Source organism: Urocitellus parryii, chromosome 12, assembly GCF_045843805.1.
Source record: "Urocitellus parryii isolate mUroPar1 chromosome 12, mUroPar1.hap1, whole genome shotgun sequence".
Classification (NCBI taxonomy): Eukaryota; Metazoa; Chordata; class Mammalia; order Rodentia; family Sciuridae; genus Urocitellus; species Urocitellus parryii.
Genome location: NC_135542.1, coordinates 36,899,436 through 36,924,273, shown reverse-complemented (window position 1 = coordinate 36,924,273; position 24,838 = coordinate 36,899,436). Strand labels below are relative to the sequence as shown.

Sequence of the window (24,838 nt, the reverse complement as noted above, 5' to 3'; positions counted from 1 at the left end):
ATGTGTGTGGTTGCTGTTTGTTTCTGGTGAGTGCTGTTTAACCTGAGCTCAGTGCACGGGATCTATTTGTTCACATGTGTAGAGGTTAAAGAGAGAGGTGACGAATGTACCTTTCATAGTGGCAGGAAAAACTGAAGATAGGTTGAACTCTTGTTTATATTCTGTCCTCTCCCAAGTACCAGTTAAGGAGCTTTGCGTAGTATTGTTTTTAACTCTTTGGGGAAATTTTTCATTTTAATGCAACCTCAGATCAACTAAGAAGTTGCACAGAGCTCCTGTAGGCCCTAGGCCCAGATCCATGAGTTCATGTCTTGCCTGGATGCCTTCTTTTCCACCTCCATGGCCCAAGTGTGTTCAATTTTTCAGAACCAGCTTTTCTCACAGTGGTAGTATCATTTTAGACTCATGGCAGCTGCCTGCAAGTTCAACATTCTTGATATAGTCATTGCCAGTATAATTGTGTAAGTAATGTTAATTTAAAGACATAGTAAGTGTTTTTGTTTATTTTTTATTTCAGATGAGAAACAACTTTAGACATTATTTCCTCAAAACTCCCCAACTTAAATTATTTTATGACATCATAACATGGGCAGTAACTCAAATAGCAATAAGTTATACAGTTGTGCCATTTGTGCTTCTTTCTATAAAACCATCATTCACGTTTTACAGGTAAGTGTTACTCGTAAGATTTGTCAGGAAAGAAAGTACCTTGCTATTGCATGGGATATGAAAATAGTACTGTACCTCATTTTCTGCTGGTAGAAGCATGACAGTTACTTCTTGATCCTGAACCAAGCAATCTCAAATCTTCATGGGAATGGCTCACATTCGTGAAGGTGAGGGAAGTGCCAGCTGGTAACTGCTGCCTTAGCTTTCAGGGATGTTGAACTGGAAACCTCCTGGCCTGATTGTCCAGAACCTGGTTGGGGAAAAAGTTGGGTCTTTACAAAGAATGATTAATTATCTTGGTTTCTTTAATCAAAGGAAAATAAGTTACTTAGATTTTTACTTATTTGTTTCTCTTCACTCTTTTTTTTCATTAGTACTATGGTTATCACTTTATTATTAGAAATTGTTAACTTGAATTCCATATTTTTTGTTTATTTGTTTATCTCCTCCCCTTGCCCCATCTAATTCCACTCCCCCATAATAGTGATAGCTTAGAGATCAAAACTTGATCCTTTCATAAATTCTTTAGACTTTAGAGTGACTTAGAACAAAATGTTCGGCTGGAAAATTGTCAAATACAATATTACAAAAATCATATATACAGAAAGACATTTCTACTTTAACAGAATCATTTCTTACTTTAAAATGCAGTGAATTGGGCTATTCGATGCATCTCAGATACTTCTCTCAATCACTTGAACTTCCAACTATTATAGAGCAGTTGAGGTCACATTTGGTTTATATTTGATTTGGGGAATAATGTTTCTGAGTATCTTAAATAACATGGCCTTTCTTTACGTGTGGAAGTCACCACCAGGCACACTGTTGCTTATCTGTTGCTTTCCTCCTCAGAATCCCTGTGACTCAGGGAGAGACAGTGGGCAGCAGGGGGCATGGCCAAGCCAGGCTCTGCTGTCCTTATTGTCTCTTTGGTGACTCAGAATTAGAGTCTCTGGATTGAAGAGATTATTTTCAGATCACTACCACTGTTAATAAGTACCTTTCTTCTTGTCCTGTTCCAAGCTGTGTAATCTACTCTCATGCTCATGGGAGCAGAGCTCTGTAGAGACCCTGGGCCGCAGTGTGGAGGTCCACCTTGAAGGGGAGGGAGCAGTGAAGGATTACTAGTGTCCAAATTTAATACAACTAACTTTTCCTTTTTCTTTTAGCTCCTGGTATTACTGCCTTCACGTCTGTAGTATCTTAGTATTATGGTTGTTGCCAGTGAAAAAGACTCAAAAAGGAAAGAATATACATGAAAACCATCAGCTCTCACAGTCCAGAAAGGTTGACGAAAGAGAAAATTCTTTGGGAGAGGACAGTTTCTCCACAACAAACAGCATTTGCAATCAGAACCAAGAAAAAGCCTCTAGACCACCTTCCTCAAGGCAGTGATGGGGAGGCCTTCCTGCTGACTGCCTTTCTTGTGTTCACAGAAACCAGTCTTAGCACCTTCGCAAGGGGTTTGTGTTTGTTTGAAAAGAGATTAACGGGGGAAATGGGACAGCTATAGGTAGGGAATTTCCTATAAACCAGAGTGGAAACGGAAAGAAGCAGCCCTCCCATGCCATGTCCCTGTGGGCCACGCCTTATATAAAAATATTTTCATATTTCATGGGGCATTCCAACCTCAGCATATGTCCACAAGGTCATATGTGTGCCCTGTTGCCGAATGTATGTTGTGTACCCCAAGGCACTGCAGAGGTGGAAAACTTATCGTGTCCGTCTGAATGATTGAGGGGGTTAACTTTTCCAAATGAATGTCTTGCCTTAAACCCTCTATTTCCTAAAATATTGTTCCTAAATGGTATTTTCAAGTGTAATAGTATGAGAAGATTATTTCAATATTTGATGTTGTATAATGTAAAGGAATTTAGAAGGAATTTGAAACAGGATATTTAAGATGGTAGATACTTTAAAAATGCAATAAACATCTCAGTATTTGAAGGGTTTTCTTAAAGTATCTCAAATGACTACAGTGCATAGTGAAACTGTAAGCAGTAATGGATGCCAAATTATAGGTAGCTTATTTTGCTGGAGAGCTTAATTACCTTGTGTTAGTCAGAGAGTCCTTCCAGGAGGAACTCCTTAAACATAATTAAAGGTTGGTAATGTGATATTTTAAGCTTATGTTCTTAAAAAAGAGAAAATGAGGCAGGAAAGTAGGAATGAAGAAAGCTCTGTGAGACTTGGAGCTAGAAACAGTTCCCCCTTTCTGCATGGGGTTCTGTGTGACTGTCTAAGACATAAAAGTTTAAAAACTGGGTAATACTTTGGACTTTCAAGTGAAATTTATCAAGCATAAATTATATAGAATTAGAAGAGATAATGAGAGTAACAGTGATAGACTGCTTTTTTTGAAAGAAGTCTCTAGTAATTAGGGTTCTGTCTAGCTAATCAATTTCCTATCCTTGTCACTTTAATTCCTATGTGGAAAAGTTTTAGGGAATCAAAAACTTAAAAGACATGGAGACTGAATGACATTTTTGAGACTAATAGAAATTAGTTTCCAGATGCTTTTAAATTTCTCACATTAAAATTTTGTTGTTAACTCCTGCTAAGATGAGTTTTAGATTCTGTAAGAAGAAAACTGTGATTTCTTCTTATGGGCCATTTCTACCATGAATAATCTTGCCTTGAATTCCTGGACATCTCCTTTAGTCTGCAGAGTATTGTGCTGGCTGCAGTAGCAAGAGCAGGAGCTGGGACTGGAGGCCAGGTGGTACAGCTGGGCCCAGCCACAGATGGTCGGTCACCCTGTGGCAGGGAAGGCAGACGAGGCCTTCCGACCTCACCGTTGCTTGACCAATCTTTGGTGGAACTTTTCTTTTTGCCTTAAATTTTTATGAAATGAAATTATATGTCTATGATGAGTCTCTTTTTCTGATCACTAATAAACTTATAAATGAAGTAAAGACAAAACAAAAATCTGACATAAGCTCTGTAGTATTTCATGTAAAGAAATGAAAAGTCAATGCACTTGGAACTTCTGTGGTCTCAAAAAGTCAGTGTATTGTCTTAGAACTTTTAGAAACACACTTGCTTTTCTAAAGGCTTATGTTTTTCTCTTTGATGCGGTAAACCCCACTTCTTCCTCCCAGGCCAGGGTAGATAGCTAAGTAACTTTTGTCTGTTTTCCCGTGCATTGAAATTAAGCTAGCTGCATAATGTGAGGTTAAAAAGGAATGTTCATGGAAAGTGTCTCCTCTTAAAACATCTTCTCAGTTTAATCAATGCTGCAGAGAATCTGCTCACTGTTAAGAGAAAGTAAACAAATGTAGAGTAACCAGAAAGCTCTGCAAAAACTTTTTTGTGTTTTTTGTTTTCTTGGTTCTCTCTATCCAGCTACTTACAGAGAGTCACCATTTATTTCTGTTGCCCGAGTATATTTCATCTCTCAGCTTTAGCCCACATCATGGCCCCTGCTTTTTGCTGACTGAACATCTAACTGCAGCTCTGTCTGCAAAGAGCAAAGTGTTGGGCTGGCTTCTGGATTCTCACCAGGATGGCGCTGAGCTGTCCTGGTGAGCTAATTTTTACCCCCCCTGAATCTACTAGTGCTTTTTATGAAATGTTTTTTGAATACCTCTCATCTGATTTGGAGAAATAATCACAAATATGCAATCTAAAAGAAAAACTAGGATTCTAATTCTCACCTTGATTTTTCTCCAAGAAAAAAAAAAGTTTTACAAAATGAATATTCTCTTTGGAGTGATGTGAAGATTAATTTTTTGCTTCTACCTATGGTAGAAGAATTAAAATCTAGCATATCTCTACTGCTGTCAAGTATAAAGGGATTCATTGTGCTGTGTGCTTGCTTTTTTTTTTCCTTCAGCAGCAGAATAGGATTCAGTGTGTATTTATATTATTTTCCCACTCTTCAGATATCATGAAACCACACCAGAGATGATCAGTCAACATCATATTTATACCTCTGGTTAATTACATACTACTCAGGGAAAAAAAACTGAACAAAAATAATTATTCTTCCCTCAATTTCATTTTCTTGAAACAATAATAGTTACTTTGACGTGTCTCAACTGTCATCATTTTATAAGTGGCTCATTCTGTTTTTAAAATTAGCATTTTTGCTGGAACTCAGGGTAATAGGGGATGTTTATTTAGCTTCTGAAATATCCAGAGTAATAGACAAGATTTATTTGGCTTCAAAAATGTCCAGCCTCCACCTTCCACTTGTTTAACATGTTGCCATTGGTCCCCACCATGTTGACACTCACACAGGGACTTACATACACACCACTTTTGAGAAATCTTTGCAGTGAAAGGTGGTTTCTGGAGGTAAGGGGAGCTCCTCCTGTGAGCACTGCCTGACCTGGAGGAGGAACTGGACTCTCTGGCTCTGCCTGTTGAGTGCCTGTTCTCTGGCGCTCATTCTCCCTTCCCTTGCAAGGGAGAGGAACGAGGACCCAGAAGGGGAGCCAAGTGCAAGGGCAAGGGCAGATCACAAGGAGAACTATTGTGGTTGCTGATTTTCATTACTGACACTCAAAGCCATGACTTTTTTAAAGGTTGTCATAGCAACAGAGTATTTGTGAGTGTGTATGTGTGTGTGGTACTGGGAATTGAACCCAGGGATGCTCTACCACACCCCCCAACTGTTTTATTTTTGTTTTTAGGCAGGGACTCACTAGTTTACTGAGGCTGGCCTTGAACTTCTGATTCTTCTGTCTCAGCCTCTTGAATCAGTGGGATCATAAGTGTGCAACACTGCACCTGGCCAGAAGAAAACCTTTTTAGTTGTTGTTTGATTGTTTTAGTTGTGGTTTGGATCTTTTAAATTTTATGTTGTTTTGCCTTTGGTACTGGGGGGTTGGACCCAGGAGCGCTTTACCACTGAACTACATCCCTAGCCCTCCTTTTGATCCTCCTGCCTCAGCCTCCTCAGTCACTGGGATTATAGGAGTGTGCCACCTTGCCCGGCTCAGAGGGCAAACAATCCATTAGATCAGAAGGTGTGGCAATATACTATTTCTACTGAACATAGCCCTTAAAAATGACTTTCATAGTGAAATGGTCTCTATTGAAGAAAACATTTATTTTTTATTTTTGGTACTGGGGATTGAACCCAGTCCTTTGCTGAGACTGGCCTTGAATTTGTGATCCCCCTTTACCGCTTTATTTTAAACTACAGAAAATAATTAAAATTTTTGCCATTAAAATGATTATATAAGTCATTCTTTATTTGTTGACTTTAGGACAAACATTTCCTGTTTAAAATTCATACCTTTTAAATATTTAATTTGCATATTCTTGAACAAATTGGACATTTATACTTTTTGTTTCCTAATTCATAATTCTTGGATAATTGGTTTTATGAGTTCTACGTAAGATTGAAAAAAATTACTTGAGAGAATGATTATCTCAAAATGGTACCTGTATTGCTGTCAGCTAAGGATTTGTCCAAACTTCTAGATATGGGTCAGTATTTTGAGGGTTACTCAGACGTTAATAGTCCATTCTGCTGAAATTTAATGCATCAAATTTAACATAGGTGCAGGATTCTGAATAACACTGTGAATGCAATCTTAACTACCCTCGAGGCCCTTACACACCTGTTGCACTTGACCCAGAGGCACCCAATGAGTGGTTGATCATCATGTTCTTTCTTTGGATGCTAAATTTCTGCTAATAAAAGTGGGTTTGTACCACTGTGGTTGAAGGAACAGATTGCATTTAAAAAAAAATAATAAATCCACACTGAAATTTGAGTTTGAAGGATTAGAATGTAAAGGGTCTCTGCAGTGTTTTTCTGCAACACCATGTAGTCAATTCTATTTATAGTAATTCTCCTTACAGAAGAAAATTTAAAATGAAATTTTCCACATTGATATTTTGTAGGAATGCACTTCTAATCAGTGATTAAGCTGCTTTTTGAGGCTCTTGTTGTACAGAGGATGCAGCCACTTGCATTTTAATTGATAGGCTGCTTAATAATATTTTATATGTTTTAAAATAATATTTATTTTAATAGGTTTTTAACATAAAGTTAAACCCCAGTAAAGAACTGACAAGCTTCAGGTCATTGATTGGGAAAATTTTGTGAACCAAAAGTGAAGACACATTTTTATGCCAACTAAATTGTCTTGCCTTTAAAACTGATTATATAACTCTTCTTTTAGTATGACTTTTATAAAGCAAAAAGAAAAACAAACCCAAGACTCTGTGTTCTATAAAGATCCATGTAAAACTGCTGTCTGACACTTACCAGTGGTACACAGCCATCTCTCCAGCCATGTTTTATCAAATTTTGCAACTATAAAAAGAAACAAAAATATAATGAAAAGTGGAAAGTTACAGAGCAACATAAGCAAAATGACTAACCAATTTCTTAATAGCATGTTTGAAGTGGAAAAAGTGGCTGCTGTTTACTGTTTCCAGCTATAGTTTGGATTTTCTTTGAGAAATTGATTTGTTAATATTCCTTTCCGTCCCTTCCCAGGAAAGGACAGACTTAAGTACTGAGGCATTTTAAATATGCTTCTTTCCCAATTTAAGTATTTTTAGTTGGATTTGTCAATGAAGTACATTTGCTACTGACTTTTTATCGCAAGGAAAAAAATGTTGAACACTATGTTCCAAACCATTCTTGTCCATCTTCTGTCACCTTTAGGGGATTGCCTCTCAAACCAGAAGGGGCATAATATAAGGCAGAGGGAAGGAGGTAAAAATACTTGAGGTAAAGCAAGGGGTTGTGTCCCACGCAGGGAGGTGTGTGATTCATCCTGCCCTCCCTTCAGAGCGCGTCTGGACCTCTGTCTGGACCTCTGCCTGGACGTTGCTGAGTTTCTGTTACTGGATTGTGAGGGGAGTATGGCTGCAGCAGCCACAGTCAGCAGTGTTCTCTCCCCTTCCCAGGCAAGAATGCCATGTGGTGTTCTGTGCTGCTTGTTTTTATTATCCAAAAATATTTTTTTAAAGAAGTGTTATTTTTCAACAGATCCATAAGTCAGTTCTTGTTGTACAGTGAGTTGCAACCACCACTGTCAGTTCAATGTGGTGTCTTGAGTTCTTACCACTTGTTCCTGACCTATGTCCCCAGAGCTCTTCTGGTGGCTTACTGCTGGGTTTGAAGGTGTGTTGAATGTACATGTTTTCTTTTTCTAATTTGTGTGTCTTTAAAACTGATTAAACAGTAGTTTAAAAGAAATGGTGTGTGTTTGCTTATTTTAGACTTTAAATTCCATCTGCAGAATGGGGCACTGTCATAAGAATGAACAGTTTTTTTTCTTGAAGGAGTCTTCAATGTCATGATGATGTTCTTAAGAATCATTGGCTCTTTAATTGCCTAAACATTAGTTTTATAAATCTACTGTCACATAAGCACTTGGGAGGAAATTAAAACCACCCTTAAGTTCGCATTTAGCATTTGTGTTCTCTCCTCAGTCAGAGAGTGAAGAAGTTACTGACTTTGCCTAACAGGGAGAGTCGGCCTTCCAAGCTCTGTATGGTCTCTTTCCCAGCCCTCGCATCTGGACCTGGGTTTTGCTTCTTAGAAGCAGAACACTGTGACCCCTGCAGACATGGTGACTGGAGATTTAGGTGCAGACTCAGGGACTCTGCTTGCATGCTGCGGCTGTGGGAAAGATGCCTCGTGTTGACTTTTTGCACTGATGCACAGCCAGTGGGCAGGAGAGGTAGCCAGTGTTCTTCAAGATGCTGAGTACCTGGATGTCCCACCAGGCTTGCTCATTCCCTTAACTTGGCTAGGGTTTGGGGAATGGCAAGGAGGGGGCGTTGAGAGGCATGGTGCTTTAAACTGCCCCCTTTCTTTAACAGGATGCAGACTGGTTGTGTTGGCTCAGTCCACTTGTTGCTGCTGCCAAGCGTCAGATTTGTGTGTTCCCCCCACCGACCCTGAGATAGTGGGGGGTCTAATCCATGCTCTTGGCTTGCTAGACCAGCGTTCTGTCACTGAGCTGCATCCCCAGCCAGCAGCTTAGATTTTTAGTCAATGAAAAATCACATTTCTCCATACTGGTAAAAACCTTATCTTACCGTGTAGCTTTTGTTGTCCAAGTAGGCTTGGCTCTGTGTGTCATCTCCTCTGGACAAAACCAGTGGTATCTTGGTACAGGCTGGCTTGCCTCCAGCAGGGGGTCTGGTCCTAGATCAGACGGACACCCTGGGGCAGGAGCCCTTCACTGGTTGCCATCCATTTGTGGAAGGTGAACAGGAGAGTGACCTTAAATGCTGGCCTGCAATTGGAGCATAGACGTCAGTGTTAACATTCGCTCCTGGGAAAGTCTTCGCCCAGTGCCCAGGGGCTGGAAAGTGGAGTTCTTGTTTGTCACCCCATACTCCTTGAATGCATGTTGTAAGCTTCAAAGAGATTGTCTTGGATCAAGCCCTTGTGGGAAGGAGGCATCTGTCAACAGCTCATGGAAGCTGCCCACAGTCTCAGCCTCTCAGGCTGCTGGGAAGGGAGTCAGCATGGTAGCTCTGTTCACTCACTCTCCCCAGCACTTCATGCGCCACTTACTGGGGTTGTTTTTGGCCTCTTTCTTGATGAATCTCCTGAGTTTTTGTCTATATCACTTGATCTCTGTAGCATTTGACCAGGTCAGCTCTTTTCTTGAGACACATTCTTGGCTTTTGTGTGATTTCTGCCTTGCTTCTCTCTCTGCCTCTGATTAATCCTTCCCAATCCAGGTTCCTCTAACCAGCTTACACCCTTAACACCTCCCATGTTTTCTGCTCTGCAGAGCCTGCCTCCCACACATCTCCATCAGACTCCACCTTCTCCAGCCTCTCCCCACCCCAACCTAATGTATGAGTCGTTCCTGCTAAGTATTTGCATGGGCACCTTCAAGCTCAACACATCAGACCAAATTGCCTTCTCATTACACCATTGCCCAAGCTTGAATTCCTCTGGGGTCCCCATCTCAAAAATTATGACTTGCACCTGGTGCAGTGGCACATGCACATTGCAGGTTCAAAGCCATCCTCAGTAATTTGGTAAGGCCCTAAGCCACTTAATGAGACCCTTTCTCATAATTTTAAAAAGTACTGGGGATGTGGCTCAGTTGGTTAAACACCCCTGGCATCAAAATAATAATAATAACTTTCCCTGGTTAACACAAATCAGAGACTGATTTCCATCCTTGCCTTTGTCAGCTGTGTCCCTGCCGCAGGATGACTCTCTTCCCCACCCTGGCCTCCCAGTTGCTCACTCAGTTACAGCAGCAGCCTCCGGACCCAGCATCTACTCCTCAGTCCTGTTGCCACCCAGCCCATGCTCTGAAAAGCAACCTGGAGGCCTTTCGGAAGTCACGGATCAGATTTTTATTCTCTTGCTTCAAAAATGAAACTTGCTGGGCACAGTGGCACACACCTATAATCCTAGCAGACTGGGAGGCTAATGCAGGAAGATCACAAGTTCAGAGCCAGCCTCAGCAACTTAGACCCAGTCTCAAAGAAAGGGGGGGCGGTTGGGTATGTGGTTCAGTAGTTAGGCTCCTCTGGGTTCAATCCCCAGTGTCAAAGAAGAAAGAAACTTCCCTGAAGCCTTCATGATAGACTCTTGAGAACAGCATGAAGTCTAAGGTGATCTAGTACCTGCTTATCCTCATGCATCTCTGCCCCAGTTCGGTCCCTCCCCCTGCACACAGCTCACCATGGCCTCAACCCACTGAGTCACCCTGACTTTTCCATCTGTCGGTCCCCTTGCTCCTTTTGCTGCTGAGTTCCCTTTCATCAGTATTAGTGGGGAAGTGTTTAGTGAGCTCACACCAGAGACCACAGGCTATGATGGAGGCAGAGGCATTTAAAGCCATGGTACTCTTCCATCTTCCCCTGAACCTCCCACAGCCAAGTTCTATGCTCATTGTTCCTGTGCATGCCTTAAAGTGGCCACAGGGTGATTATAATGTTAGTAAATGCTAGATGTAGCTGGAAGTTGAAAATGATAACCAAACGTGGAGTAACGAATGTAGAACAATGCACTATTTGGTGCTTACTCCACACTATGGTGCCTGCGGCCATGGGACTTCATTTCCACAGGTCTTCATCAGAAGCCATAAGTTGGTTGATATACAGGTACAATTCCCAAGTCTCTGTATTTCGTGGTAGAGAGCCAAACAGCCCAAACATTTTAAGTCCTGAGGGCCGTGTTTAGGATGGGAGGACCATGTCAACATGTGCTAAGTAATAAACCATTACTCAGCAAATAAATTATTTCTTTGTGTTTAATAAACTAAATCTTGATACAAATAATTCCAAGTTTGTACAATGCAAGAAAGTTGTGAAATTTGATGAATTTTAGAAAACCCACCTATAATTCCCCCCAAAATAAAACAAAAACATAAGACTTAGGGTGTACCATAGACAGATACTTTATGTCCAGACCCTCTGATTAGAAATTATTTTGTAGTTGTCCACATCCACACTAACTTGTTCCCTCCATCATCTTCACATTGGCTTGACAGGAGTAGTTGCCGCAACCCGGCTGGGCACAGAAGCACGAGCTGCCGCAACCCGGCTGGGCACAAAAACACAAGCCGCTCAAGCGGGAAACAAAGCTTTATTTAAAAAAGCCGCCAGCGTCCCGTGTGAGTCCTGTAACAGGCCGAGGTGAACAGCAGGAGTCCAATTTCCATATGAATGTAAAGCTTAACATAATCATATCATCTCAATGGCTAGCTGGCAGTCACCTAAACCAAAGGTACCAGGTATCAATACTTTTGCTGTGGCTCCTAGCAGTAGTAAAATGCATTCAAGTGAATGAAGCCCCCCAAACCCATGAGTCATTCTATCACAGATGGTTTTCACATTTTGGTGTGTTTCTTTCTGGTCTTTTTCCTATTAGATTGGTAGAGACGTATTTTGCAAAATAGTTTTTAAACTTCCTGTTGAACCTCCTTTGAGCCTCTCTCTACCTATTTCACCTATCTTACTTGAAAGGACAAGAAGAAAAAGAAAATTCACCGGGTATGTTGGTGTATGCCTGTAATCCCAGCGACCCATGAGGCTGAGGCAGGAGGATCAGAAGCTGAAGGCCAGTCTCCCCAATTTAACAGCACCTGTCTCAAAATAGAAAGGTCTTGGGGTATAGCTCAGCACTAGACACTTGCCCAGCTTGTAGCCATGTATATAGTCCCCAGTATCATAAAAAAAAAAAAAAAAGGAAGAAGAAGAAAAGGAAATTATGGACGTGACTAATACTCAGATTAAGGAAAGTCCATGTTAGCCCTACTCCAACCCATAAAAACAAAATAGGGGGCTGGGATGCAGCTCAGTGGCAAAGCTTCTGCCTTGCATTCGCAATGCCCTGAGTTCGACCCCCAGTTCCCCACCCCCCCCCAAAAAAAAGAAAAAAAATAGGTTGTTCAGTTAGTTGCATTTATAGACTTTGAAGCAGTAAGAGGGTCGGGACCTGTATGTCTCTTCACTTAGATGATGTTTTCCTGGAAGTAATTTTCTTCACGTGACTGTAAGGCCATACCCAGATAAAATAAAATAAGTCTTTTATTCAGCCAGAATGTTAGGAATGTTACCCAGAATGTTAGGAAAGTAGACAACAGCACATCAAGATACTTCCCCTATTAGGAGCCAGCTGGGTGACTCCCAGTTTGTTCCTGGAGGAACTGACTAGCACCAAGTAGGGGCTTGACACCATGTCATGTGCGCCTGGCAGCTTCGTCCATGTGGACTGGACCTGGAAACCACCGTGTGAGTAGGTGTTCTTGCTGTATCATCAGGTGCCTTTTGCTGGGACTTCCTGTGTGAATGATTAACCACCTGAACTTGATGCTGCTATAGTGATCATGTGGGGTTTTCTAATGTCATACTCAACACTCATGTACTTGTTTGCCAAACTGTCCACCACCTGCCTTTCTGCCTTTCTTTCCAGGGATTGAACCCACTTGTGCTTAACCACTGAGCCACATCCCCAGCCCATTTTATTTTTTATTTTGAGACAGAGTCTAAGCTGCTGAGGCTGGCTTTGAACTTGTGATCCCCCTGCCTCAGCCTCCAGAGCTGCTGGGATTACAGGCGTGCGCCACCTTGCCTGGCACAACATATTCTTGCTGATTTCAATGTCCTTCTATAAAGACCCATCCAATATGGCCTTTCAGAGGACCTGTTGTCCTCTGATGGTCTTGTCCCCTTTCCTACATGGGACACAAATAGCATGTTTTAGACCCAACTGTTACCAGTGGTCTTATTTTAGGCATTCTGGGCTGGGGATTTGGCTCAAGCGGTAGCGAGCTTGCCTGGCATGCGTGCGGCCCGGGTTCGATCCTCAGCACCACATACCAACAAAGATGTTGTGTCCGCCGAGAACTAAAAAATAAATATTAAAAATTCTCTCTCTCTCTCTCTCCTCTCTCACTCTCTCTTTTAAAAAAAAAATAATAATTTTAGGCATTCCTTCTGAACCATCTCCTACTTTCCACTTCCCTCCCTCTAGTATACAGCTTCCATTGTCCCTTGACACTTTTATTCCATGGATCTTGGCCTGAGTTCTTACCCTGCTGAGATCCCAGTGGGGGATTCTAACCTTCTGTGGCACATGCCTTCAACTCCTTTTTTCCTGTTTCCCTTTTCAGATTCATCCAGCAAAGCCAAACAAGTCCTTTTAAGTGGCTTCCTCCACCACAACTGCCCCTGGGCACCTGATGGTTCTGCTGACTAGTTTGACCTTGGCAATGTCCAGCAAGGTCAGGCAGTTCTCCACCTCACTCACTCTGCCTTCCCGACCTGCAAGTGTCCCCACCCCTAACTTTGTCCCTTTCATTACTGATGATTATCTGAAGAGCAAAATCTGGTTTGCGGGGGAACCTAAAATTGATGAGATTCTAGAAAATAAAGGTGACAATATTAGTTAAAAAAACATTTGCTTTTTTATATTTAAGGTAGAAAAAGAAATAATAAGTTTTTTAAATCTGAGCAATACTATAAATAAAATCTAGAAATTTTTTTACTTATATTTTTAGATTGTTATTATCTATGATCTGATATTTTAAATAGTTATTTGATTGATTTTTTTTCCTTAAATGTTTTAGACATATACTCTGCATTTTAAAATGCTTGATTTTGTAATTAGACACTTAATTCACACTTTCCACTAGCATGCTTGATTGAAATTTGTCTTTTAGTATTGATTATTAGGATGCATAAAATATTCACCTTTGCATATAGATATACTCTACTATATATATCTAATACTAAAAATCACATGAATTCTATAAGATTCATCAAAAAAGAAAAAGTGTAGGGCATTGTAAATATACTGAATCATTGAAGAAATATAAATATATTCATCGAAAGTTTAATTTTAGAACAGTTTTAGATTTTCAGAAAAGCTTTTCAAGGCTGGGCATGGTGGTGCACGCCTATAATCCCAGCAACTCCGAAGGTTGAGGCAGGAGGATTTCGAGTTCAAAACCAGCCTCAGCAACTTAGCAAGATCCTTTCTCTTTTTAAAAGAGTGGGGATGTAGCTCAGTGGTTAAGTGCCTCTGGGTTCAATCCTCAGTATCAGAAAGGAAAAGGGGTGAGGGGGAAGCTTGTCAGAATAGTATAGTGTCCCACTCATGCAACATTTTCCCAGTAAATATCTGTCAAATGAGAGAGTCCCACAGTGGCTCACTCATCCATCCAAGGGGTGTTTGATGCCGGGTGTGGTGACACCCAGTGGTAATCCCAGCTACCAGGAGGCTGAGGCCTAAGGATCACAAATCCAAGGCCAGCCTCAACAACTTTGTGAGACCTGTCTCAAAATGAAAGGACTGGGATGTAGCTCAGTGGTACAGTATACCCTGGTTCAATCCTCAATACACCCGCCACCCCCAACCCCATACAAAAGTGGTATTTGGCACATAATAGGTTCATTGATTTGCATGAGTAAAATGAATGAATGAGTGAATGGAGGCTCACCCACAACCCGCAGTCTGTAATGATATCCTATAGCTTCCCCATTATTTTCCCATAGTAGCAGTCTCTCCTACTATGCCTCCAGGAAGTTCTAGTAGGTAAGTAGAGAGAATGCCAGAAAACTTTCTGATATTAATGGGAGGCACCAAGAACTAACCTCCAAGGAGGCCAAATAGTAGAAATTCACAGGGCCTAGAAGGATAATATTGGAAGACTTATTCTAAAAAATATTAGGACTAATTATAAAACTAGAGTGATTTATACCATGCTATATTGATTCAAAGATGCCCAGGTGCTGGGGCTGTAGCTCACCTGGAAAGGACTGGTCTAGACTATAATCTCAGGGACTGGGGAGGCTGAGGCGGGAGGATTGCAAGTTTGAGCCCATCCTGGGCAATTTAGCAAGGCACTGTCTCAGAATTAAAAAGGTCTGGCAATGCAGCTCAGCGGTAGAGCACGGAGGATTCGATCCCCAGTGTAGGGAAAGAAAGAAAATACAAACCCAAGGAAGCACGTGATGGGCCATTTGGAAGTAAAGAAAAAATTTAATACTTCAAGAGAAGCAGATGGAAAAGCAACTTTCTTTAGGTTAAACTTTGGTTTTAGAGAAAGATATAGGGGGAAAAAGTATAGAGAGAAGTAGAATAATTAATAATAAAAGAAGTTGGGGCTGGGGTTGTAGTTTAGTTGTAGAGAGATTGCCTAGCACGTGTGAGGCACTGGGTTTCATCCTCAGCACCACATAAAAATAAATATAGGTATGGTATTCATCTCAACTAAAATTTTTTTTAAAAAAGTTATTGAATCTAATGCTGCCAAATAATATGCTGGCCTAAGTTTTTAATATGTCTTTAGCAAGGAAAAATTGCTGATTTAAGATATGATAAAATGAAACTAAATTTTAGATGAAGATACAGCATAGATAAAATTTCAAAATGTACCAACTAGCAGATCTGAATTTTACATTCATTCAATCTATCTATCTATCATCTATCTATCTATCTATCTATCTATCTATCTATCTATCTATCTATCTATCTATCTATATCTTGCACTGGAGATTGAACCCAGGAGTGCTCTACCACTGAGCTACATCCCCAGTCCATTTAAAAAATACTTTTTATTTTGAGACCACATCTGAGTTGCCCAAGCTGTCCTAGAACTTGGGATCCTTCTGCCTCAACCTTAGAAAAAGGTTAGAAAAGCTGGGATTATAGGCATGCACCAACACAACTGAAATTCTCACACACACACACACACACACACACACACACACACACACGACATAGTAAAATTCAACATTAACATGTCTCCTAGAAGTGAAGGGGCTAAAAATATTAACCAGTGAATCAAATGCAATATTAACTACCTCTTCTCTTTGTATTCCAGCTATTTTTTTCCTTTTATGGGAATCTGTACTTGTGAATGAAATTTGGCTTTGGAGACTAATGCAATTGCACATTTTGCTTGGATGAGATAGGAAGACACTGTAAATGAGAAGTGATTCCAGTTTTTGAGAAGGGAAGGAAGAGGGAGTGGAGTGGGTGGCTCAGGGGTAGATCACTCGCCTAGCACCAGCAGAGTGCTGGGTTTGATTCTCAGGACCACATAAAAATACAAAAATAAAGGTATAGTGTCCAACTACAACTAAAAAAAAAAAAAAAAGTTAAAAAAAAAAAAGAAGGGAAGGAAGGATCCCTACACTGGGGATCGAATCCTCCGTGCTCTACCGCTGAGCTGCATTGCCAGCCCTTTTTAATTTTGAGACAGTGTCTTGCTAAATTGCCCTGGGTGGGCTCAAACTTGCAATCCTCCCACCTCAAAAGGGAAGGAAGGATCCCAAGTTCTAGGACAGATTGGGCAATTCAGTGAGATGTGGTCAAAAATAAAAAGAATTTTTTAGATGGACTTTAGCTGAGTTGATATTGCCCTAAAAATACTTTAAATAGGGCTGGGGTTGTGGCTCTGTGATAGAGCACTTGCCTTGCATGTGTCAAGTGCTGGGTTTGATCCTCAGCAACACATAAAATAAAATAAGTAAATAAAATAAAGATATTGCAAAAAGAATACTTTAAATATAAGCCTTTAAAACAATGGTGTTGGATGTGAATCCCGAGTGGTTCCTAACACCACAATGCCCATTTACATCTCTTGGTGCACATAATTCCCCTAATCAGGCTTGTCTCTTTTTTGGAAGACATTGGTCAAACCCACCATCCTCCAGAGACCTTTCACTCAACCTTTCTTTCATTCTTCTGAACTACCACTTACTTTCTCCACCCAGCTTTGGTATTGGGGATTGAAACCAGGGGTGCTTTACCACTGAGCCACATTCATAGTTCCTTTTATTTTTTATTTAAGACAGGGTCTCACTTAGTTGCTTAGGGCCTTGGTAAGTTGCTGAGGCTGGCCTCAAACATGCAATCCTGCCTCCTGAGTTGCTAGGATTACAGGTGTGCTATCTTCACGTCTGCCCTGAACCAGCACTTCTTTGGCTCTTAGCCTATCTCGTACTGATAACATTCCCCACTAGCATATCACCTGTCTCCCTAATTAGATTGTATTCTCATAATACAAGCTCTGAATTTTTTATTTCTATCAGTGAGACAGAATTTGGTGATGACAAAAGGTTGAGTGTGTCACACCTGTGGCCAGTCAGTGGGCTGGCAGCATGAACGGGTCTGCTCTGCTTGCTGAGCTTGTGATGGGCTGAAACCCCAGGTCTTTTTCACCTGAGCTTAGTTATAACTCTTTCCCATCCAATTTTAACCATACTGCAATGTGAGGTTTTGCATTGGCCCTTCCTGTGTTGCATCTCAGGTCTGCCCTTATCTGTCTTCTTGTGTGTTCCTTTTCTTTCTGGGACCATCCCAGAGTTGAAGAAACTTCCTCTCACATTTTTTTTTTTTAATGTGGAAGGAATATGCTGATCAAATAGGCCAGAGAGGAGAGCATCCCCATCACTCTCTCCTTTCAAACAATGAGTGTTAAAATGAGTTTGATCAATAAAGTTTTTTTTCAAATTTCTATTTAAAAAGTCAGAGGACTTGGGTGGGGGTTGTGGCTCAGTGGTAGGGTGCTCACCTAGCATGTTTGATGCACTGGGTTCAATCCTCAGTACCATATAAAAATAAATAAACAAAATAAGGGTATTGCGTCCACCTGCAACTAAAAAAAAAAAAAAAACTCAGTGGTGAGAACAGGGGAATTATCTCCAAATTTTTATATATTTTTCAAATTCTTTATGATGAATACATATTTTTATAATCAGAACAATTTTTAAAGTGATGTGGGATGCAAAAATATTGAAATTTTTACAGAAAATATGACAGTGAAATTGGAGCCATACTAAAAATGCTGGACTACTGAAATCACCATCCCAATTGCTGATCCTGTGGAAAAAGATGAAAGGGTGATTAAATTACAGTTTTGATGGGGAGAGTGGTGAGGAATGGAAAAATAACTCCTATTTTTCCTTCTACACAAAACCACATGACAAGTAGAAAAGTCAGAGTCTCAGAGTGAGTCTGCTGGAGTAAAAGCTTGGGGATGCCTTTGCCAGAAAGTTTTAGGCAAGCTACATAAAACACAAAAGACTTATAAATAACATGGAGAGAGGCTTGTTCTTTGAAATAAAACTGAGGACAAAGCATTTGGTTACCTTGTGTAACAGTTCTGCCTTTGCAAGTTAGGGCCAGTAAATAGGAAAGGAATCAGCAGCATTTGACCTCAGGAAATATTTATTATCAAAATAGAGATAATTTACTCAATGTAACCATATTCAAGGCAAGAGAATGCAGTAGAGTAGGATTACAGTCAACCTTCATTTTTCCTAGGGATGGCTTCTGCAAATGCCCTGTCTCCCCTTGCTTCCTGTCCCTGGATGGCATTTTGAGTAGATCTCGTAATTTTCATGTTACCTTTAGATCATAAAATGTTATCTAGTAATTTTTCATCATCAAAACCCCTCATTTTAGTATTGAAGTACGTGGCTCATATAATATAATTAAAAAAAATGTGAACTTAGAATTTCTCCCCTCCCCAGGCCTTTAGTGGGGCCTGGACTAGTTGACAAAGTTGTCCTCTGTTATGGTGACTGTCCTCACCCCACCAGCCCGGGCATGATATCAGTCCACACCATTAAAGTGTGGGCTGATATCAAGACTGTTTCTCATTGCTTTTTCCCAGGCTGGCACTTGACCTGCTCTCAGAAACATCCCCACAGGAGACCAGCTTACAGGGGTTTTCATTTGGTGGAGGAGGAGTAAGTCCAGGTAGCAGGCGCCAGCCTCTGGGGCTGAGATGGGAATTGGCAAAGATCTTCACTGAGAATGCCCCGGCTTAGTTCAGCACTGCTGGGCTGCCTGGGCTGGAGAGCCCGACTCCCCTTCTGCCGCCTTACTTACAGCTGCATTCCAGAGGCCTGAAGGAAGGTGCTTTGCTTGTGTGGGTTCCTCCCCACCAGGGTAGCTCACTGCTGGTGGGCAGAGTTTGGCCTACTTACCAGTCTGGACCTGCCTAAAGCCCTTCTCCCAGGCTTGCTGTGGAATGGCGGTTTCTATAACCAAGCAGTACTGCTGGAATTAACAGAAATTCTGGGGGCACCTGGGCTGGGGGTGCATGCCTGCAATCCCAGCTCCATGGGAAGCTGAGGTATGACAATTGCAAGTGTAAAGCCACCCTGGGAAATTTTGTGAGACTCTGTCTCAAAGTAATTTAAAAAATAAAAAAGTAAAAAGCTTGGGGATAGGGGTTGGGGCTATGGCTCAGTGGTAGAGCACTTCCCTAGCATGCATGAAGCACTGGATTTGATCCCCAGCCCCACATAAAAATAAACAAATAAAATAAAGGTATTGTGTCCATCTTCAACTAAATAATAATAATATTAATAATAGCTTGGGATATAGTTCAGTGACAGAGCATTCCTGGGTTCAATCCCAGTACCACAAATAAATAAATAAATGTAAATTTAAAAATTCACATTTCTTTCCTTGCCCCAACAAGTGTAGAGTCTTGATTTTTAAAAAGCTCCACAGAAGGCACAGTGGTGGCTCATCCTTGTAATCCCAGTGACTTGGGAGGCTGAGACAAGAGAATGCACGTTCAAAGCCAGACTCAGCAACTTAGTGAAGCTCTGTCTCAAAAATAAAAAGGACTGGGAATGTGGCCAACCCTTGGGTTAAATGCCCCTGGGTTCATGCTCTGATACAAAAAAAAAAAAAAAAAAAAAAATCCACAGATGATTCTGATTGATATTCCACCAATGTGTCAACCTGGCCACTCATGAGAAAAGCCAAAAAGGAGTGTGACTTCCTGAGAAGCTGGTGTGACCCTCCTGAAACAATAAGAGAATACTCCAACAGCATACAATAAAGAGCTAAAATGTATGGCTTCTTCTGTGGTGGCTTGCTGAGCCAGACACCATTCTACACTAGGTGAGGGGAGTTGATGGCGCCCTGGAATCTAAGGATGGAGCAACCTCAGAGTGGGGGTGAGCCACAGAGAGTCTTGCCAACAAAGTACCATTGGGAACTAACTTTAAAGAAGTGGAAAGCTACAAGAGCTTTAAAGGAAGTGACCTAGCAAGCTCTTGGAGAAACAGTGAGTAATGCCAGCATAAACACAGGAGACAATCTGGGGATAGGGTAGTCCTGGTGTGTGTGTTGCTTTGGGCACCTTTAAATACATCAGAGAGGATGAATGTTCCTAGTCAGGGGTGGTCCGATTAGATAATATGGGAGCCAGTATGTAAAATGACCTCAAACTTCCTGTCTTCTTTGTGGGGTAGGGAGCCAGGTCACCTGGGACTAGCCACACCAGAGACAGAGTTAGACAGGCAGTCAGTAGATAGGTAAATCGAGTCAGGTCCCTCAAGGAGGCCAGTTTTGAGTGAATCCGCGAAGTTGGAGATTGTCCCTGAGGGATCTTATCAAGAACCTGCCCCTGCTCCAACCTGTTGCCAAGATAACCTGTCCCAGGAATTTTCCCCCTCTACAGCTTAATGTGTCCTTGTCTACTCCATCCTGCCCTTCCCCTTCCAGCCCCCTATTTCCCACCTTTTGGCCATCCCTGGGCCTAAAGGAAAGAGATAAGGAGGAAAAGCAGGAGAACAAAGGAATCCTAGGACATATAAAAAGGGCAGAACACCTCCCTTCTTGGGGTACCATGATACCAGCTAGGGCCCCCTTCTCCCTCGCTGGAGAAGTCTATGTCACCCCTTTTTAAATAAACCCTGCTTCAGATGCTTGCCTCGGGGTGCTTCTCTATAATGTTCAAACTTCAACACGTGGAGAAGCAGGACTTGCCACTGACAACGGGCAGTATCAAGGTGATGAGTTCAGCTTGTTCACAAGGTTAAGGGAGGTGGAGTCTGAGAAGGAGCAGCCGGAAGAATGGGAGGAAAACTGGGAGTATTAGTACAACGAAGGGAATATTTGTAGCAGGGAGTCGCATCCAGTTTTCCATGGATGGAAGGCTGTCCATCACATTTGGTCTCTGGACAGTCACAAGTACCTTTTGCAGAATCCCGAGCAACAGAAAATGGAAGGGAGGATGGGGGCGGGAGTTGCAGGGCCAGGAGGATGGAGGAGGCGGCGGCGGGGGAGGTGGCGAAGGAGGCTGTGTGGCGCTGGCAGATCCGCAGCACAGAGATCTGTCTGCTGGACTCTGGGAGGAACTGAGCGGGTCTCCATTTGCATTGTCATTGGAAGTTTAATTGTTTATTTTTCTGAATAATCTTGACTATAGGGGCAGATAGGATTTATAAATTAACTATAATAGGAAGAGAAACATTTACAGTGAAAAAATGTTGCTTGGGCAGTTGTCAAAAATACGCCCATTTGGAGACCAGAGAGCCAGCGCCGGGGGGCAGTCACCTAGCGCTAGGCCGCGCGGGCCCCTCCAGCCCCGCCTCCGCCGAGCTCCTTCCGCCACGCCCCGGGGGCGTGGCCACCCAAGGCTCCGCCCGGGTTCCAGCCACGTGATCTGTCAGTTCAGGGGCAGACGGAAAATGGCCGCCGGGTGTGGTGGGGGCGACGCGTCTAAAGCCGCGGTCTTTTTCTCCTTGGTCCTCTGACACCGCCGGCGGCCCAGCGGACGGGTTCTTCCGAGCTGAGGGCGCTGTTCTCAGGCCACGTTGTGAGACGGTCAGTGTGGGCCGTCTCGGGGCCAGCGCGGCGGAGGGGTGCGCAGGCCGCGGGGAAGGGGCTAGCCGCTCGGGGAGGGCGGTGTCCAGGCCGCGGGGAAGGGGCGAGCCGTGTGGGGAGGGCGGTGTTCAGGCCGCGGGGAAGGGGCGAGCCGCGCGGGGAGGGCGGTGTCCAGGCCGCGGGGAAGGAGCGAGCCGTGCGGGGAGGGCGGTGTCCAGGCCGCGGGGAAGGGGCGAGCGGCGCGGGGAGGGGAGGGGGCAAGGTCCTGCGCGCGAGCTGGGCGAGCGAGGCTGGGTGGGGCGCTTGGGTGCGGCTTTCAGGGCCAGTGACCGCTGGCTGGACGCGGGAAAGGTCTCCAGACTGGGTGTTTCTGCTGGTCAGTCTTCCAGGGTGCGGAGGTGAAAGCTGTTAGGAAAACGGTTCTGCGGAGCAGATGCTTGCATACCCACTCCCTCGAGGATTCCTGTAGCAGGTGCAGCTAAGGAAGACGGTCTAGGTTTCTTTTCCTAGGATTCCTTTGCGAGGTGGTGTTGTTTTCTCCTCTGCTTTATACCGGGCTCCATTGCTCCATTGTCCTGTGCAGGCTTTTAAACGCCTTGCAAACTACCAGCAAGCCATTGGTTATCAGGCGTCCAAGATTTGTCAGCCAGCGATTTTGGGGTTTTTATTCTTTGAGGTTGTTTTGACATATAGAAAAGATTTAATAAAATTAAAAGTATTTATTAATTACTGTGGAGCCATCTCTGCTCCCTAGAGGGACTGTTAAAATGCAGCTCTCTTAGCCTTTCAGAGATTATGGGGTGTGGCTCAGGAGTCACCTCTTGGGGTGATTCTAGTAGATTAGTCCCTGCCCACATTTTGGCAACACTGAGAACCAGACATCTGTAGGTTATTTGGTTGATAGACTGCTGCGTCAAAGTGTATTCTTTGTTCTCTATCTTTGCCAGAGTGGGCTACTTAATCAGAATCATTTTGGGGTGCTTGTTTAAATATTAGTTTCTGGGCCTACCACTGATCTACTAAACTGGATTCTGTGGGGAAGGAGACAGTGTATAGTATTTGACAAGTTTCACAGATAATTTTACTGCACACCAGTTTGAGAATCTTTTTCTACACACTATGTGATTGATTTCAAAGTCTGTTTTTTCCAAACACTGGATGGATTTTTCCAACCCAACCTTTTTTGAGCTGTTCACCTTTAGCACCACACAGCTTCCTTCATCAAGCTGGGGAGGTAGGGAGGAAGCCAGCATAACCATGCAGAGGTATGTCTCCTCTTTTTCCTGGCTACTCTTTTTTCATTAAGAGCAAAACCAACCTCTAGTCATGTGCATGTGCCATCTAGTCATCTCTGACCCCTTCTTTTCTTCTCCAGCCATATGCTTTCTTTTACTTATTTTTTTCATTCAGAATATCTCTTCTATATATTTTGGTGGATCAAACAGGTCAAATATTGGGGATTTTATATTGTTCAAGCTAATATCTTCTCCATTCCCACTGCCCAATCCTTCTGCTGTGGCCTATTTTGGTGGATTCCTGACTGGTCCTATAGTTCTATTTTTTTTGTGTGTTTTTCTAGTCTGAGCTGCTAGGAGGTTTAATTTTTATAGGATTGCATATGAGTGTGTCATTCTTCTCTTTGTGCTTTTGCTCAAGAACTGTCAGATTGTCTACTCATAAGCTACTGTAGTAGAGGTATATAGAAGGCAAGGAACAGAAACCTCAGGGAAATTGAGACATTCAAGACCATGTGGGAAGTCAGGATCCCAGGCAATTTAATCTTCTGCATCTTTCTTGGGGGCCACATTTGTTCTCTTACTAAGGAGGAGTTCGTTTGATTATTCATAGCTGTTGTTCTCTCTCTGCTGATTGGCACAAAATTGCCTTTTAAAAAATATTTTAATTAGTTGTTGACGGACCTTTATTTATTTATTTATGTATTTATACACAGTGCTGAGAATTGAACCCAGTACCTCACACATGCTAGGCAAGGGCTCTATCACTGAGTCACAACTCCAGCCCCAAGTTGCCGCCTTCCTTTTCTTCTTCTTCTTCTTCTTCTTCTTCTTCTTCTTCTTCTTCGGGGGTGGGGAGGGGGTGCCAGGGATTGAACTCAGGGGCACTTGACCACTGAGCTACATCCCCACCCCTATTTTGTATTTTATTTAGAGACAGAGTCTCACTGAGTTGCTTAGTGCCTTGCTTTTGTTGTTGATGGCTTCCAGATCCTCCTGCCTCAGCCTCCTGAACTGCTGGGATTACAGGTGTGTGCCAGCCACCGTGCCTGGCCCCAAATGCATTATTTTATACATGGTCCCTAATAACTGGCATAGTTTGGAATTCCAATTCTACGTTGGCCCAACTCATCTTTTTGAGCATCACTTGTAGTGATTGCATACCCATCCCTGGTTGTGGCTGAAGGTAGCTGCTGAGGATAGCAAGGGATGTGGGAGGGCAAAGAAGATACATCTTTAGTATACCTCTGCAGTTACTCAGTTTGATAATTCTCTATTAAGTTTCTGTTTGTTCTAGACCTGTAATAGGTTCTAGGGTTAGACAGCCTTTTATCATTGAAGAGATGACAGATCTAATCCACCTTAACTTTCTGGCGTTGGCTCTCACTTCACACTTAAACGTCCCAGTCCTATCATTCATCATATCCTGGGCAGACAGCACATAACCACTCATCTACACCCTCGTCATCTGTTTTCAGCCTTTTCCCTCTCCTTAGTGTGCCCTTTGTTCGTTTCCCACCTAGTGGACCTGCTGGTTCTTCAGGGATCTACACAGAATCATGATGCTTCCATGATTCCCCAGCGGGAGCAGAAACTTCTCAGAACTCTCAGAACACTGTTCTACTTTGAGTTACAGCTTGGGTTCATCTAGTTTTTATACCACTTGCTATTTGTATCATGTTAGGCACAGTACTTATTTATGCAAACCTTTTTTGTCATCTGTAAAATGAAAAACTAAAGTGATGCTGTTTTCCTGAAGATGTCTTAGGGTGTACTGTAACTTTATTGAGGGAACGATTGCAATCTACTGCAGGCTAGCATGGTCTTGAACATAATACTGCCCAATACATACTTGTAAAACAGATAAGACTGCCCTTTGGGCTTTCTTTGTTCA

General features: G+C 42.5%; 2 protein-coding genes across 15 annotated transcripts in view; both read left to right on the top strand.

The window, feature by feature from the left end:
* Positions 1-2,430, top strand: part of Mboat2 (membrane bound glycerophospholipid O-acyltransferase 2) — a 126,541-nt gene extending 124,111 nt beyond the window's left edge. For both annotated transcript variants that reach the window (XM_026401136.1, XM_026401063.2), the window contains 2 exons: positions 518-669; positions 1,839-2,430. In XM_026401136.1, coding sequence (XP_026256921.1) covers positions 518-669; positions 1,839-2,064 — 378 coding nt within the window. In that variant the 3' untranslated portion in view covers positions 2,065-2,430. The remainder of the gene's footprint in view (positions 1-517; positions 670-1,838) is intronic.
* Positions 2,431-21,560: 19,130 nt separating this feature from the next.
* The window catches only part of Kidins220 (kinase D interacting substrate 220), a 103,231-nt gene continuing 99,953 nt past the window's right edge, over positions 21,561-24,838 (top strand). For all 13 annotated transcript variants that reach the window (XM_026413417.2, XM_026413363.2, XM_026413195.2 and 10 more), the window contains exon 1: positions 21,561-21,709. The gene's annotated coding sequence lies outside the window, so the exon portion shown is untranslated. The remainder of the gene's footprint in view (positions 21,710-24,838) is intronic.